Source organism: Xenopus tropicalis, chromosome 6 (assembly GCF_000004195.4).
Source record: "Xenopus tropicalis strain Nigerian chromosome 6, UCB_Xtro_10.0, whole genome shotgun sequence".
Taxonomy (NCBI): domain Eukaryota; kingdom Metazoa; phylum Chordata; class Amphibia; order Anura; family Pipidae; genus Xenopus; species Xenopus tropicalis.
Window position 1 is genome coordinate 75,153,104 of NC_030682.2, and position 19,035 is coordinate 75,172,138.

At 40.5% G+C, this 19,035-nt stretch overlaps 1 protein-coding gene across 7 annotated transcripts in view; it reads left to right on the forward strand.

Annotated features, from left to right (window-relative positions):
- ptpn3 (protein tyrosine phosphatase non-receptor type 3) overlaps positions 1 to 19,035 on the forward strand; it is a 228,470-nt gene that overhangs the window by 75,634 nt on the left and 133,801 nt on the right. For 6 of the 7 annotated variants that reach the window (XM_031903477.1, XM_031903476.1, XM_031903475.1 and 3 more), the window contains exon 2: positions 18,161 to 18,315. In XM_031903477.1, the coding sequence (XP_031759337.1) occupies positions 18,178 to 18,315 (138 nt within the window). In that variant the 5' untranslated portion in view covers positions 18,161 to 18,177. Of the gene's footprint in view, positions 1 to 18,160; positions 18,316 to 19,035 lie in introns of those variants that run through there. The other variant, XM_031903478.1, reaches the window with a different exon arrangement.

Genomic DNA, 19,035 nt, shown 5'->3' on the forward strand with positions numbered 1-19,035 from the left:
TAGGTATTTTACGATAATGATGCGACAAAATCTTTCCCGAATTATCGTTGCCCGTGGATGGCATATCGTATGGGAACTCGATCGCCATACGATCGTTTGTCGATATAATCGTTCATCGCACAACGAGCGAAATCGCCTCGTGTATGGCCACCTTAAGTATTAAGAAGATTAGGTCTACAGTGACCAATGAATGATCTGGCATTGATCTCAGATGACTATCATCAGCGCCAGAGGTTACAGAAAGAGGTAATACCACACCTAGTGCAATTTGTCAGATTTTTAGAACAAGATAGATCATTTTGGCAGTCCTAGCACACACAGTTAACTGTGCAAAAATACTATAGCAAAGCACTGTATCTATATATGTACTTTCACTAAAGTATTCACTCCCCTTGGCATTTTTCATGTTTTGTTACATTCCAACCTGTAATTTAAATGTTAATTGTTAATGTGTAATTTAAAAGAATTTAAAAAAAAAAAAAAAAAAAGAAAATTGGCATGTGCATACGTATTCACCCCCTTTGCATGAAGTCCCTAAAAAGTCCTGGTGCAACCAATTACTGTTTAAAGTCACATAATTAGTGAAATGAAGTCCACCTGTGTGCAAAAAGTGTCACATGATCTGTCAGTAAAAACACCCTGACAGGGAAACGCCACTCACAGACGCACCTGACACCGGGACGGGGAACAAGGGGTTACACGCAGTCACCTTTCACACAGGTTCACGCCCCCCATCCAATGAGAAAGGTGAGAGCGGGTCACCATTTGCTAACTGGCTGTTCTGTTGACCTTTTTATTTTCCAGCTATCCTTAAATACTTATGGGTGTTCACCAGAATTATAGAACCATGTGCATTATATGGGAAATGGAATTCTCTTCTCTTTTTCATAGACACCAAGCACCCCAGGCCTAACGCATATTATTCTGGTTTTATCAGAATATTGGATGATCCCGCGAGGGATCATCATAACACGGGAGTGTTTGGAGTCTGTGGGGAGCTCTAGCTACAAGCTAATGACTGGGCACCATGATTTTTATCTTTAGTAAAAGATATTTATTCTATGGGCCCAGAGAAATATTAGCTAAGAATCTAATTATCATACCTGTAGCACAGGTATGATAATTTGGTTACCCTTGTTGATTAATTCTGGCTCTTCACACCTCGCCAGCCAGCCCGACTTCAGTGTCATTTAGGGGGTATTTGTTAATTACCCCCTACCGTGAGGGGTTTCCTTCAGTTGTGGATTCTAAGCAGAATTCTAAATTGAAGACTTAACCCTTTACTGCTGGGCCTAACATGAGACACCCCCTTTCTGAAAAGCTCAGAGGTGTCAACACCACTTAGCAAGCGGCATCACACCATGAAGACCAAGGAGCTCTCCAAAGAAGTCAGGGACAAAGTTGTTGAAAAGTATAAGTCAGTGTTGGGTTACAAAAACATATCCAAATCTTTGAGGATCCCCTGGAGCACCATCAAATCCATCATCTTCAAATGGAAAGAACATGGTACCACAAAAAACCTGCCTAACCTGCTTAGCCCCTGCATGTTTATTCAAAGTATATGAAACGTTGCTGTTATACTTTGAATAAACACACAGGGGCTAAGCCCCGCTTGCATTACACTCGTCAACACTTTTTGCTGGATTGTGCTGGGAGTGCCAACTCTCTGGGCTGTGCACCAAGTAAGAATTGTTGGAGGAGGTAAGGGTGTGCTAGTGGAACTTTCTTTGTTGTACCACAACAAACCTGCCCACCAAAACTCATAGACTGGGCAAGGAGGGCATTAATCAGAGAGGCAGCACAGAGACCAAAAGTAACCCTAAAGGAGTTGCAGAGTTCCACAGGAGACTGGAGTATCTGTCCATAGGACCCCAAGTCTAAGTCTTCTATGTATTGAAAGATTTCAAAGAGGCTGTTCACTGATTAAATTATTGTGTGTGGGGTTTACATGTCTTTTAACGTTATAAGAAGGTACATTTTGAGTTTGCCAAAAGGCATGTTGGGCGACTCTCCAAATGTATGGAGGAAGGTGCTTTGATCAGATGTGACTAATATATACTTTTCGACCACCAAGGGAGATGCTATGTCTAGTACAAACCCAACAAATCCCATCACCCCAAGAACATCATCGCCACAGTGAAACATGGTGGTGGCAGCATCATGTTGTGGGAAAGATGGATGGTGCTAAATACACTTTCAGTCTGTACATACCTGTGTCAGTCTGTCTGTGATTTAAGACTGGGACGGAGGTTCACCTTCCAGCAGGACAATGACCCGAAGTTGCTAAACAGCACTTGAGTGCTTTAAGGGGAAACATTTAAATGCATTAGAATGGCCTAGTCAAAGTCCAGACCTCAATCCAATTGAGAATCTGTGGTCAGACTTGAAGATTGCTGTTCACAAGTGAAAACCATCCAACATGAAGGAGCTGGAGCAATTTTGCCTTGAGGAATGGGCAAAAGTCCCAGTGGCAAGCTCATAGAGACTTATCCAAAGCGACTTGCAGCTGAGAGCAAACAAGCATCATAAAAGTTCATGGAGGTGCCAAATAAGGGCTAAGATTGGGGCTATAAGATAGCCTATAGGAGGCTTTATTTGGTAGTAAAAAATGTTTTTATTCAACCAAAACTTGCCACCAAGTCAGGAATTCCAAAAAATAACTACCTGGTTTGGAGGCACTGAAAGCAACATCCAAGGGGTTGGCGAGCAACATGTTGCTCACGAGCCACTGGTTGGGGATCACTGCTTTAGAGTAATGGGGTTGCCAGCATCCCTGCTCAGATGTGTTCCACGTTGTGTTCTACCCTGTGTTTTGTTACTAGAGGCAACAGCACCCTATATATTGAACTAATGTTGTAGAAGGGGTTTGCTGCCTCTTTAACTCAGCTGAGAACTTACATGCTGGGTATCATTTAAGATATATTGTATAATATATTGCATATTGCTAGGCCATTTTAAGGTAACAGTTTAGTGTTGAAATTAAACTGGCTAAAATAGACTGCGGCAAATAAAAAATGTTTTCAATATAGTTAGCCAAAAATGTAATGTATAAAGGCTGGAGTAAATGGATGCCTAACATAATAGCCAGAACACTACTTTCTGATTTACAGCTCCCTAATTGGTTGACTTGAGGGGGTGCCATATGGGACATGACTAAAGTCACTGACTAACTAAAAGGTTAGAGAGCTGAAAGCAGGAAGTAGGGTTCTGGCTATTATGTTAGGCATCCATTCACTCCAGCCTTTATACGTTACATTTTTGTCTATGTCAGAAATATTGTTTATTTTGTGCAGTCTATCTATTTTATCCAGTTTCATTTTTACATTGTACTGTTCTTTTAAGGAACTACTCACTGGTGTAGAAGCTTGTGCAAGTCTTCCTAGGGTATGCAATACCATAGAAATCGACCGAATCAGTATACCAATTTGTATGGCGATGAATGAAAAACACACAGCAAGGAGAAAAAAAACAGGGCTCAGTATTTATGTCAACATGCAAGTGAATCACTGTGCAAGCAAGAGGGTGGGAGCATTTGTTTTCTGTGGTCCTGCCGTGGACTGTGGGGGTGTGTTCCAGGCAGGTACCAACACTACTCTATTGCAGAACTAAGGAAAAACTTGTCTGCACCCATGGAAACTTACTCATTGACAAGGGAGTAAAGGAAGTATTGGGGGTCTAAAGGAATGCTTGTTATTAATGTGACTATTATAGAAAACACATTAGAGTATGCAACTGTGGTATTTCATCAACAGTCTGTGCCTCTCCTGCTGTTGGCATTTTAGGCCTAGTGTTTCTGTACCTGCAGCAATATTTTACTGCCAGAGTACCTCTACAGTTATAGATATGATGCTTGGGTAACCAGACTGGGAAAATAGCTACACATAGGGCATGTTTTATTTGGAAGCAACCGGACATTCCATACACACAGTCCATCTGCCAAACAATTCATTCATTTAATTTGGTAATCCTAAGCATGTACAATGCAAGCTGTCCATATATAACCCTAAAAATGTAATATGGGTATCCTAATTTTGCCGTTTACTTTAGTTTTAGCAGCCATTTGGTCAATGATGAAGTAGAAACTAAAATAACTGCTTATATATAATGCTCTCGTCCTAAATTCTGTGTTATTTTATATGTTTGGTTTTTCCTCCGTTCCTGCTTGTTAACTGAAAGTGGGTGAAATAATTTGATGTGTCTAACGCAGGAAGAATACAAGTACCTGTACATGTATTTAGTTACCCTTAAATCTACTTTTATAGATTAAGAGTATCCTGTTCATTTGTAGCCAGTATACTCTCTACTGGAGAATACACTTAATGAGAATGAATTAGTGAGTTTCTGGAGGTAGGTTTTTCTTCATCACTTTTGTATTTCTGTGTTTCTTTTTTGACACTGAGAATAACCTTACTGATTGTTAAAATGTTATATTGCTAAAAGTTGTATAGTGAAACATGAGCCACAGGTTGGGGATAATTTAATTTGGGTGTTATACCTGCTGCTCAGAGGTTTATTTACATCCATGTTTTGTAGGGCACTCTCCCACTGATGTAAGACCAAAGGGCTATGTTAGTGGCAGAGGGGAAGCAAACCAAAAAATGTAAAACAACATATAAAGATATATGGTTTCCCTGAATTTGCAGGGATTGGTTCTTACTAGTTCTTAGTCCCATATGCTTCATTACTCTACCAATGAGCCATGCAAGGTTACAAATATATCAGTTTTTGTTTTAATTGGACAAAGGCAATTTCACAGAAGAAAACATTGTAGTAGTCAAAACCTACTCAAAATTATTATCTAACAAGTTATAAACTTTTGTGAATTAAACATGTATGTAGTAGCCAAAGTGCTCCACGTTTTTCTTCTCATTAGAGTCTAAGAAGCTTATTTGTAATTTTTTTTACATTTATCAACATTTTAATATCAAATGCGACAGTCATTGAATATTTTTAACTTGTTGACCACAATAAGATTTGCTTATTTTAAGATTCTGACAATTTATGGCAATAATGCATGAGTTCTGTGTAATGTATATTTGGTAAATTCAGGAAGACATCTCAAAAATAAGAGCTAGAAAGGTTTTTGTGTTTTGTCCTTCATGTCAAATTAAGAGCTAATATAGCATTAACAGAAGTTATTCAGTGTATGCATCAAGATATTCATAAGTTTACAGGAAACTAGGCATCTCGCCAAATATTTTAGTTAGTATGATAATTTTAGACATACTGTTACCTAATATAATTAACAATTCTTTACTACAATTTTTGAAAAGAATATTTCATGTTTGCACTTTACAGTTTTCCTGTTATGCTATTGACTGAAACAAAATCACTTTTTTATAATGGCGACAAAAATCATTGGTTTTCTAAATATTTTTTTTATTATGTTGGCTTATTCTTCCTCTTTTCTTCTTCTTCTTATTCCTAGCGCCCCCCCATACACTATTTTCTAAACGCTGCTCCTCCTACAGTTTTAGGGGTACAACACCCAAACTCTCCGCACTTCTTCACCTTATAGCAGAGCATGTTGCTTGTGTTTTTCTAAGCGATTCTGCCCCCCCCCCGTCATTTTTTGGCGCCGCTCTGAACACCCCAATTTTTTCTTTTGGCTAACAGGGAAGATTTTCAAACTACTGCCACTCGTACAGCTTTGAAGCTACACCCCCCAAACTTGAATAGCATAATAATGGGGTCACCCCGAATGAAACAACATAATTTGTTGGATGACCCCCAAAGTGGGGGGGGACAACAACAGCCAATCAAATTTCACCCATTGACTTTTATGAGGAAATTGAAACTGCTGCCAATCTTACAGCTTTGAGGCTACACTCCCCAAACTTGAATCACATAGTCATGGGGTCAGCCTGAATGAAAATATGATGAACAGCTATTCATATTTTACCTATTGACTTGGCGGAAATTCAACCTGCTGCCATTCTCACAGTATTAAAACCTGGGTCCCCAAACTTTTCACAGTTGGTCATTAGGGGACTGCAGTTTTAGGTTTGAAAAGTGGGTGGAGCCACCAACAGCCAATCCGATTTTACCTATTGAATTTTATTGGTTTGATACCAGGGTTCCCAAACTTTGCACAGTCGGTCACTGGGAGACTATGTATTCAAGATTTGTTTTTGGTTTTTTTTAAAGGGAAACTGGAACTGCTGCCAATCTTACAGCTTTGAGACTGCACTCCCCAAACTTGAATCATATAGTCATGGGGTCAGCCTGAATGAAAATATGATGATGAACAGCTATTCATATTTTACCTATTGACTTGGCGGAAATTCAACCTGCTGCCATTCTCACAGTATTAACCCCAGGGTCCCCAAACTTTTCACAGTTGGTCACTAGGGGACTGCAGTTTTAGTTTAGAAAAGTGGGCGGAGCCACCCACAGTCAATCATATTTCACCTATTAAATTTTAATGGTGAAGTGCAAAATGCACCCAAACTTTGCAGAGTTGGTCACTGGTGGACTCCAGTTCAAAAATAGGAAAAGTGGGTTGGGCCACTAACAGCCAGTCAGATTTCATCCATTGAATTTTATTGCTTTAAATTTAAAATGCTGCCATTCTTACACTATTTATGCCAGGGTGCCCACTGTTTGTCACTGGGTGACTTTGACTCAAGGTTAAAAAAAGTGGGCACACCCACCAATCACAATTTACCTATTGATTTTTAATGGTTTAAATTTAAACTTTGCAGAGTTAGTCACTGGGTAACTGCGGTTCCAGGTTAGTGAAAAAAAGTGAGCGGAGCCACCAACTGCCAATCAGCTGCCACTCATTGACTTTCAGTGGGTAAATTTAAATTGCTGCCATTCAGGCACTATTAAAACCACGGTCCCCAAACTTTGCAAAATGGCATTTTCTATATAACTGTGGTTCAAAGTTAGAAAAAGTGGGCAGAGCCAACAACAGATCAGATTTCAGGGACTTCTTGTTTTTCAACCCAACCTGAAGTTTGTTCTCAAACTTCCCTTTCTAGTTTGTACTATTGCTTTTAGACATTTAAAATGCTGTAAACCTGTTATATCCTGTTACCATTGTGATTTGGTAGGCAACTGGTGTGAATTGATTAGGGCCTAATTAGAGAAGGAAGTAACCAAATTTGCTATAAAAACTTAGCCTCACAGTTAAGCACAGTCAGGGAGAAACAAAGTGTAAAATTATTAAAAAAAAATACAGAAAGCATTAGGACTGTAGGATTTTTTTATAGAGTTAGATACTAAAGCTATGCATCATCACCCATAGATTGCTAGTGTACTGTCTAAAATAGCCCAAGACCTGTGCTAGCTTTTCTTTGTAGGCAACTTTGCATTTTAGTGTTGGCAGATATGGAAAAACAAGACGGTAAAAAAATATATATTTTTCTGGACCCAGGGGGCACAAGTCCTTCTACATGGATTACATGAAACTGAATTTGAGTACAGTAAAGTTAAAGTTATACTCAGGGGCATAACAAAGTGCTGCTGGGACCCCACGCAAAGGATCTTGGGAGGGTCCCGGCATGCACTGAAAACGTTATGCTCCTTCCTCTGTCCTTGCTTGCATGTGCGCGCCCGCTGTCTTCCCAGTGGATGCACATATGCACATATGCTGACAGCTTTGCTACCTGGGGGGGAATGCGGTGTGTGGCAGCACGGTGCCAAAATTTTTCCCTAAAACGTGGCGTCACACGCATGCCTAAATGCTTTATAGTTTGTTTGGTTTCAATTAAAACAAACCTTAACTCTGTAATTAATAAAAAAGCATTCATATTACTTCAATAATAATGTGCATACATATTTGTTTGCATTATCTAATTCTGAACCTTGCCGGTCTTGCTTTCTTAGCAAGAAATCTTTTATTATCAGCTGTATAACTCAAAGACACTTATCTACATTTCTATCTTTGTATCATTTCAATTTGCACATAAACCATGTCATGCCTTTATGACTCAGTCTGTTTGAGCCTGTTATAGTTTCTGTGCTTATCAACTATTCTGGGTGTGGACACGCCATATAATTTGGTTTCCACAAGAACCCTTTACTGCTTGTTAAACTGCATAGATTATAGATTGGATTTTAGAGAATACAAACCATTTTAAATGTGCCTTTGTATTAAAGCAATTTTGTTACATCTACATCATATTAATAACTTGCAAATCATGGAATGAAGCACAATTGTGCTCTTTATGCTAAGGATGCAGGGGGTGAGGCAGCACAGTGTGTGTGCCTAGGAAGGCAGCTTTAGGGGCCTTTTTAGGTCTAATTTTCAGAACCAGCCAAAAATCCTTTAAAAGCCATCTAAAAATAGCCTAATTTGCTTACTGAAAAGCTATCTGAAATAATAAAAGAATGTGTGCCGTACCTACTGTGCCCACTACTTGCAGGTTCCTATAGTTTCACATTAACCTGTGTGGCTGGGCCCAGGTTAAAGTAAAATTTGACTATCCAGCAAGCACCCTTACTTTACAGGTAAAATGTTGACAGACTTTCAAAGTTCCTACTTACAGAAGGGGGCAAACCTGCCAACCTGTTGGCCTTGAGGGACAGGGAACTAGGATGCCTATACAGAAAAAAAGTGGAAAAGAATTGCCCCAACCTGTTGCTGTATTAATCAACAAATGTATGGCATGTGCTGCTGTTCTATATAACAGTGTTTTTAAACTACGCTGTGTATTTTCTCAGCCTAAAAATGCCGCAAAAGCCACACAGCCCTTGACTATGGCATTTTTCAGCCTAGTACTGGTGACGTAGCAAATCCCATTTCCATGGTGCTAATAGTGCAAAATAGTAAAAAACGCTGCATATTTATATAGATTGTAAGCTCTACGGGGCAGGGACCTCCTTCCTCTTGTATCCTCAACTCTTAACTTATTGCAGCTGTATCTTGTATTTATCTGTGTTTATTGTTATACTTTGTATTTATCTATTATCTTATTAACACCCTGTTTGTATTAATGTATTCTACTGTACAGCGCTGTGTACATAAGTAGCGCTTTATAAATAAAGATATACATACATACATACATATTTCAGCTAGGTCTGGCAGCTGCCTTTGTGTATACATAGGAATACAGTAGCTTGCTTTGCAAATACTGGCGTATTTCAGCCAACGCTTGAAAAATCCGTGCTAAGGCGTTTTCTAGCGTATTTCCGCATTGTGTGGTTTGCTTTGAGTCTTTTCAAGTTATTTCTATGGATGATGATATCAGGCGTTTTTCAGCCGCTGAGAGAATTAGAAAATACGCAGCGTAAAAACGCCTAAAGGAGCATCACATGTTTGAAACAATCTTATTTATCCACATTTTTGGAGTTTTGTGTGACATGTCCAATTTGCTTTTTTTCCTCCCTTTTTTGTTCTGTTCCAATACACACAAAGGTAATAAACAGGTGTATAGCAAAACATGTGTTACTGCAATACTTTTCTGTGAGAAATACTTTATTTTCTGGAAAAATTTAGTGGGTGCCAATAATTTTGCCCATGACTGTATCTCAAATTCCATGTCTTGGAGCAGTAGCACAATATCATTGGCACTAATGGGCCAGTGGCCGACCAGTTGTGAATGGTATATACCCTCCCATTTGTGTCTCTTAATTATTTGTGTCTGCAGTAGCTTAATCTTTTTGACATTATGGGGCTGATTCAGTAAAGTGCGATAAAATTTATCGCACGCTTTTTTGCGTTAATTAGCACGCGATTCACCATAGTATTAGTGTGTGCGGTAAGTCGCCATATCGCATGCGTTATTTTTCGCGCGAACGCATGCGCTAGTTTTAACGCATTCGTTCATTTTTGCGCTGAAAAGAATACGATCGCATGATTCACAAACACTTAGGCACGCTAAATATCGCATTGGACTATGCAAAAATTAACACCTACTACAGGCAGGCGATAAATTATAGAAAAGTACAGTAAATGAGTTTTTGGCAATAAAATATGGACTTAGCAGTGTTATTTATTCAAGTATGTGTCATTTTACTAAAGTCTTGGCATGTATGGAATTTCGCTACTATAGCGGTAAATCTTTAGTCGCCATAATATACAGTACTATAGCGGTAAATATTTAGTCGCCATAATATACAGTACTATAGCGGTAAATCTTTAGTCACCATAATATACAGTACTATAGCGGTAAATCTTTAGTCGCCATAATATACAGTACTGTAGCGGTAAATATTTAGTCGCCATAATATACAGTACTGTAGCGGTAAATATTTAGTCGCACAAAATACATTACTAGGTATATTTTGGCGATTTCTTTGTCGCGACTTTGTAATCTCGCGACTGGCGGACATTTTGTAGCGATTTTGTAATCTTGTGACATGTGCGACTTGGGGCCATTTTGTGTCATTGAGCCTGCAGTCACACTGAGAGGAGCATCATGCCTGGGGTTTCTGATCTGCTACCAGGGGAGAGGCGCTATATTATCAGCTTTTTCCTGCTCTCAGTATATGACAACCCGCCGCTGGGGCCCTTAGGGGTCCACGAGAGGACGAGGGCCATCCTGCGCGACCTCCAACACAGGTTGCACAGGGGCTTTCGCAATGATGTGGACCTCCGCCTGCTCCAGCGCATATGGTCTGACCTGAAGCGCAGGAATTCCGATCTGATAGCTGAAATTGAGGAAGGTAATTATTGTACTTGATTATGCTTTTACAGTATACGTTCAGTAAAAGATTTTGCAAGTAATTTGAACTAAAAGTACAAATGTAAGAAATGTCAGGGATGACGAAAGTAACATAGTAACATAGTAAGTTGGGTTGAAAAAAGACATTCGTCCATCACGTTCAACCATAATGCCAGTGAGGAACTGAAACGTTGGTCACAATAAACCTCTGAATATTATTTCACATCTTCGTGACTCCTTGTGAAAATCCTGTGTGTGCCGTCATCCCATGCCTGTCTAGATTTTGTTTTGCCACAGGCACCCAGGTATTATTGTTCCTTATGGTGTGCAGCTATGTATTGTGTGTGTGTGTGTGTGTGTGTGTGTGTGTGTGTGTGTATATATATATATATATATATATATATATTATATATATATACACACCTCTACTTTCAAATACATATGCATAAATAAGTTTAAAGCAGGGGGGAAGCAGCAGGGAGCGGCCCATAGTATGAGTCATTTGGGGAAGGGCCACGAATGTTTTAGGGGGCCCTGGCTAACAATGTCTGTGTGTCCTTTGTATTGATGTGAGGGTTCACAGGGGGAGGGGCCAGTGGGGGCGTAGGAGGAGGGGGGCCCAAAAAATGTTGTTGTGAGGGGCCCAGTTATTTATGATGGTGTATGAATGTATATATATATATGTATAATATATTACACAAAATAACATCTTGCAATACTATCTCACAGAACTTCAGCTGGCACCTCATCCCCAGGCACACCAGGCTCCTGTGGCCCCCGAGGTCCACCAGGCTCCAGAGGCCCCCGAGGCCCGACCACCAGCGGCCCCCGAGGCCCCACGACCAGAGGCCCTCGAGGCCCCATGACCAGAGGCCCCACGACCAGAGGCCCCCGAGGCCCCGGAACACTACCCCCCTTCTTTCCTTCCCCAGTTTCCCCCAGGCCCTTGAGTTCTTCCCCCAGGCCCCGGACTCCCCCCACGAAAAAATTATATATCCACAGCACACAATTTGAGGGCCAATTTAAACATAGAAATTAGTTTAAAAATACAGGTGCCTGTCTGGAAAAAGCAATACAGGTTCCCCCAACTGCTCACCGCTCAAATCTTTTGGTCCAGGTGCAACCTGCCCCGGACCCTGCGCTCAGGTGAAAAAACTCATGGCCCGGACTTCCCCCAGGCCAAGCGCTGGGCACCAGGTTCTCCTGCAGGCGAGGGACCATCACGCCGGTCAGTGCAGGAGGACCTGGATTACATCAAGGCTGAGCTGGCCCAGCTCCGGGGGGAAATGGACAAAATGAGGAGGGACATCAGAGAACTCAAGGGCAGCAAGCCCTAAGTTTTATCTTTCCCAGTTTTTTCCCTTTAATTGTTAAAATAAAAGTTTTTTTATTTTTCTACTTTTGAACTGGTTAATGTCTAATTATTTTTCCTTCCTTGATATGGTATTCTATACTTTCATGTAGTTTCTCCTACACTCTTACATTTATCAGTAACAGCATCAATATGCTATATGGGTTAAATTTTTGCAAATATTCTGCCAACAATTTTGTCTTTAGCCCATTTTGCTGAATAGTAAAACTTGCATTAATTAGTATGTAGAGTATTTTCTGGCAAGTGTGATAACTGCCAATCAAATGTTTTGTTGCCAGAATAATTGCAATATTATATTTGTCCCTGTTTAATAAAGTGCCCATAACATATTTGCCATTTATTCTGTGTCTAAAATCTCCCACTTAATTTAAGCCACTTTAGCAAACGGACCCCTAAGTATTTGGCTAAATATTCTTAAATGCCCCCCCCCCCCCCCCTATTTTATTATCTCTAGCACTTCTTTTTTTTTCTTACTTATATTTTTATTGTTTTTTTGGGGTTTTTTTTGCAAATAAACATTTATACAGCACCTCTCTAGCACTCTGTGCTCTCCCATGGCAAAATGTCGCCAGTTTTATGCTGCCGATTGTCGCGTGCGTAATGTGAATTTTGTGAAAAGTCGCTATAAATAGCGCACGTTTTATCGCACTTTATGTATTTATTTCGTATTTATTCTCGTGTTGTTATTGTGTTGTACAGTACTGTGTATGTAAATAAAGATATACAAACATAATGCACAATAGAATTAGGCTTCTAAGTACCGCTTAAACCTTTGCTGTTTAATGTCTACTTTCATTTTTGGTAAAAAAAGAAAAATAAAAGAACAACACTGGAATATTTAAAAAATTATGTTACAAAGATAATGTTGCAAAGATTAACTATTTTCAGACAGAAATAGTTAACAGACACAAATGGGAGTGTTATACTAGTACAGGTATGGGATCTGTTATCCGGAAACACTTGATAAAGGGCTGGAGTGAAGCCCGAAACGTTGCCTTTGGCACTTAGTAAAGATTCACATTTTTCAAAACAACCGGAGTGCTGCTGTTTTCTTCATTTTTGAATTTATCTGCCCGGGCAGTGGGTACAGCGTGCACTTGGGGCTGCAAGAAGCTATTTTCACTGTGTAAGCACATGTTAACTGATTCTATTTGTTATCCGGAAACACGTTATCCAGAAGTTCCAAATTATGGAAAGTCCGTCTCCCATAGACCCCATTATATGTAAATAATTTAAATTTTTGAAAATGTTTTCCTTTTTCTCTGTAATAATAAAACAGTACCTTGTACTTCTCATCTGCTGTATACTGCATACCTCCCAACATTTGAAAAATGAAAGCGCGCCAAATTTTTTTACCATGCCCACTTTGTGTGGCCACGCCCCAATTGCCACTCCCCATTTTTAAAAAAAATACTCCTTTTATATAGATGAAATGGCGGGATCAGATGCAAATGTGCTATACCCTCATACTGTACTACCTAAGGAAAACAAAATAGCAACTCCTACATATAAAATACAAATATAGAGAGAAGGCAGTCAGTTATAAGTGAGTTATAACTATGTACCAGTTTTGCCCCCCCCATACACAGTGCCCCCATACACAGGTGCCCCCCCATACACAGTAGCCCCCCTCATACATAGTAGCCCCCCCACAGTGTCCTCCATACACAGTAGCCCCCCCCACACAGTGTCCCCCATACACATTAGCCCCCCCATACACATTAGCCCCCCCATACACAGTAGCCCCCCCACACAGTGTCCCCCATACACATTAGCCCCCCCATACACAGGTGCCCCCATACACCGGTGCCCCCCCATACACAGGTGCCCCCCCATACAGAGTAGCCCCCCCCACAGTGTCCCCCATACACATTAGCCCCCCCATACACAGGTGCCCCCCATACAGTGCCTCCATACATGCTGCTGATGCTGCAGCTTTTTCTTCAGCGTCCCCTCTCTATATGCGGCTCCTTGTTCTGTGGAGCCAGGCCCTTTTATAAGGTTGCGCTTGTGCGTGTGTGTGACGTCAATACGCACGGGCGCAACCTTATAAAAGGACCTGGCTCCACAGAACAAGGAGCCGCATATAGAGAGGAGCCACTGGGGAACGCCTGACTACAGCCAGCGCATCCCGCTGTCGGGATAGTTACATGAATGTCCCGCATTACGGAAATGCGGGACATTCATGGAACTATCCGGGACAGCGGGACGCGCTACCAAAACCGGGACTGTCCCGCGGAAAGCGGGACAGTTGGGCGGTATGATACTGCGATATAAGCTATTATATTATAGCCTCCCTATTAATGGTAATTGTAATTCATCTTGTATGTGCTATGCCAATTACATTTTCTGTTAGGCCTACCTTGATTTAGTACTTGTGATAGCTGTGTCAAACTCACATCTGTGAGATTACAGCTGTTTACAGCCCCAAAACCTGGTTCTGATGCTTGTAAAACTCTCCCCCTTCCTACACAGCCGCTTACTTTGATCCCTGATTAATTGGTCAATCAGGCTCTGGCTTTCTATTTCTATTTCACAAGTGCTAGGAAAATTGCAGTTAAACAAGGCTTTTGGACAAGGCACTGACAAGGCTCTGAATAATCTCCAATCAATACTGAACAAATGGAATTGCACGAAAACAACTTTGCATGTTCCTGGTAGTTCTTACTTCCTACCTCAAAATGTTTTAACCTGCTTTCCTCCTCTTCACACTGTCATGTTTCCTAAAACATCTTCTGCCCCTTCCTCTATCAAGTCATAAAGGAATAGAAATCACTGCCTCTCTACTCTCCTCTCCTTCCCTCTCAACACATGAAGTCTTTAAAGTGCTTTGCTCCATAGCTCCAGTTAACTCTTTCTCCTCACATAAAACACAAAACACAAATCCCACTCTCACCTTGCATTCCTCTCTTTTCTGTTACTTGTTGCTGGTGACATTTCCCCTAACCCTGTCTCTTACCCCATTCCTGTTTTGTTAGGGCCACGTTCTCCTAACCCACCTTGTACCCTTTTAAAGTGCAGAAACCTTATCCCTATACCTAAAGCCACTGTTCAAGTATCCTGTACCCTCTGGAATTCCCGCTCCATCTGCAACAAACTTACCTCCATCCATGACCTTTTCATTGCTGAATCCCTTTCCTTAATTGCAATAACCTAACTTTCCTCTACTGACACTGCCTCACCTGCTGCTCTGTCCTTTGGGGTACCACACCTTACTCACACTTCCGGACCTGGAAACTGGGCAGGGGGTGGGGTAGGACTCCTCTACCCCCGCTGTTCATTTAAAGTCCTTCCACCTCCACCTTCTCTTTCATTTTCCTCATTTGAGGTTCACTCTATTAGGCTCTTCTCCCCTTGTTTGCTTTGCATTGCGGTCATATACCGACCTCCTGGACCAACCTCACAATTCTTTGACAACTTTTCTGCTTGGCTTTCTTATTTCCTTTCCTCTGACTCCCCATCCATTGTACTAGGTGACTTTAACATACCTGTTAACAATCCTAATGTCTCTAAACTCCTTTCACTCACATACTCCCCAGGTTCTCCCTTGACTACTTTCCAGTCCACATGTATGCACCTTTTCAGCCACTGCCCCCACATACCAACTGATCAGATGGGGTTGATAAAAACCACACCTAGCCTTTGTTCAGTAACCATTGAGAAGGCTTCTCGCATACAGTAAATACCGCTACATGCTTATTGCACATTCTGCTTTGCCATTTTTCATGCATAAAACGTTTTTATTGGGGCTAGTACTGTACATACTGACCTCTATGGATGACAGTGGATGCAGAGCTGGGCCAAATAGTATTGGTGGTCAAGGCAATACTACTTGGCCCAGTGCCCCATACACTGCAACCCCACCCAAACTCTCATTACCCCCACCCCCCGGTCTGTCTTCATTCTGGATGAATGTAAATTCACCACTGGCGCTAAAATGTTGATGCTAGGCTCTCACCTCCCTCGTGTCACTCCCTAACTAATTTAAATTCACCACTGCTGTTGAACAGATAATGCACACTAACGTATTCCACCTGGCCACTAACCTCTGTGAGAGAAAGTAGCAACAGCAGAAGAGGTATGTGCCTCCGGTCCTAGCACCCCCCCACTATTGCATCCAAGGTGCGTGCCTCTTTCGCCTACCCTATTCTAATATTCTTAATACATATAAAACCACCAGTGTAAATCACCTAACCTACTGATTGCTTTGTAACACTTCCGGTTTTCTTGCTTTTTCTTGTAATTTGAATGTATAGCACAGATGTTCCATAATGCTTTTGGGATATTCACCATTTTGACAGTCTGTGTAATGTATGAATATGCTACATGAAAATCCTCATAATTACCTTAATTAATTTTCATTGTATGGCAGCATAATGGAATCCCTTATTTGGAATTCAGAACTTTTTTGGAAAAGCTCTGAATTATGGAAAGGTCATCTCCAATCATCTCACCTCATTTTAAGCAAATAATTCAAATTTTTAACAAATAAATCTTTATCTTATTTAATAATAAAACAGTAGCTTAATCCTAACTACGCTGCATGAATCCATATTGGTGGCAAAGCAATCTTATTGGTAAACTACATTATGGAAAACCCCAGATCCCACATTCTGCATAATAGATTCTATTTGCTAGTCTTAAAATTAGGGCTATCCTCATTTTTTTCTGTGTTACAATGCTATATATACACAGTCTTGTAAATTAATTTCACTCATAAGACACAAGCAGTGTGATTTTCTTTAAAGGAATACTATACTATACAACCAGAATGAATACTTAACCAACAGATTAGATCAGAATAAGTCACCTATTAAAGTATATTACTAAATTGGAATATATATATATATATATATATATATATATATATATATATATATATAAATCTGTAAATATTGCCCTTGTACATCGAGCTGGCATTTTGTGATGATCTGTGTGCTCCCTCGGAGATCACATGGCCAGAGCTAATGGGGCTCTATCTGTAACAGGGAGAAGGGTAGGAGTAAAAGGCCGAACTCTGTCCATTTATTTGCTCATGTGACCTTACCTGTACATTTGCCTTGGTTTGTTTGTGTGCACTTGTTAAAGGAAGTGTCCCTTAATTTTTAAAATTGCAATTTTCTGTTTAGTATTACCCAATGGGACATACGGTAGGACTTAAAAAGTATATTTTTATGAAAATGGTTAGTTAGATGAGCTGTATTATACAATATATTTTTATTGAGACCTGTTTGTGGGTATAGTTTTTCTTTAAAAAACTTTACTTAGTTATTTTTTTCAGGAATAATAAAACACATTATGAAGGAGGGGGTGGCTGTGAACTTATTCTGCTACCAGACAAACTCTATAGGGGAAAAAGCACTTGTACATGCAAAATTAAACTATTCTTTATTTGCAGTATTCAACAGAACATAGGAAAATTTATTGTTTTTAGTCTCTCAATGCTCTCATGTTGAAAAACTGTTGGTACATACAGTTTTTATAAGTTTGTAAATCAACAGCCAAAATCTCATAAAAGGTTAGAAAAAATGTATGACATACATCTTCAGACATGTGGATGTAACAAAATGGGTGGAACATGTCAAAAGTGTGGCCACTCCCATTGATGTGATATAATGTCTCATGGTCTTACAATATTCAGTTATCTATTCAACCGCAGAGGTAGCAGGCTGCCTGTAATTTGCATGATATGTATGCCTGGTGTTGACCCAGACATTCCAGTTTCTCAAGGGGCTGTCTGGGTCAAGACCTTCTGTCCGTTTTTTAACATTCTGAAAACTGGGCAGAAACCCTCTGAATTTGTGTCCAGCTGAAGCAATAATGTCATCACGCAACCAGAAAACGTCATCACATGATGACTTTGGCAGTTTGCGTGATGACATCAGCATTGCATGGCACCAACATCATCACACACACCCCTCTGTCCAGGTTTAAAACCCGGCAAAGTGGCAACCCTATGTATACCTTTAGTACATGGTCAGTTGTATATAAACATAAACATATATTTGCTCTACAATTTTTAAAACATATAAAATATTAGAAGTTTAGTGTTTTGTTTACAAGATAGCATTAACTGAAGATAGTGATGTCTTTATATGTATTATATGTGTGTGTGCATATGTATGCGTGTATATATATATATGTAAATATAAAATCAATTTCTTATTTGTTTCAGGGTAATTTATATTAGTTATGAACTCCCGGCTCCGAGCTTTGGGTGGAAGGATAAACAATATTCGAGTAACTGAGCTTCCAAAAGAAAAAAACAGATCGGAGGTGGTGTGCACCGTGCGATTCTTGGATGGCTCACAACACTGCTTTAGAGTTAATGTAAGTTTTTTTTTTCCCTGCTAAGATAAGTTCTTTGGTCTTGGCAAGGCATGCTAAACAAAATGATCTGTATGATTACAACCAGTTAGATCAGTGCTGTCCAACTGGCGGCCCTTGACCCCCCTCTGTGTGGCCCCCCACCTGTCTGGCTGCTTTGATGGCTTAATTTTGTGTTAGCTTTAAATGGTATCAGTACTGAGATTAACTGGCCCCCTGCATGGTTATCACCTCAGATTCAGGCTGTAATCCCTCTATATTGTTTAAAAATGTAATCCCCTGTGTTGTTCACACCTTTTAATCTCTGCATTGTTCATCCCCCTGCAGTGTTCACACCTCAGGCTCACCCACATTGTTCACCTCTTCACACCTCAGACATTGTATGTACTGCCTGGCCTATGCTGCCTGTGTATAGGCAGCATAGGGTAGGCAGAGTATGGCACATAGGCAGCATAGGGCAGGGAGAGTATGGCACCCACAGGCAGCATAGTACAGGCAGAGTATGGCACACACAGGCAGCATAGGACAGGCAGAGTGCTGCCTGTGTTTGCCATACTCTGCCTGCCCTATGCTGCCTGTGGGAGGTGAACCTGGCAGGGGTTTGTTCTGGGAGTTTGTTAGCAGTTGGAAATAGCCATTATATGGTCCCTAAGGTGTGTAATTATATGCTGGGGGTTGCTGTGCTATCCACAGGGGAGGAGGAGGCACATGGATTTAAGGGTG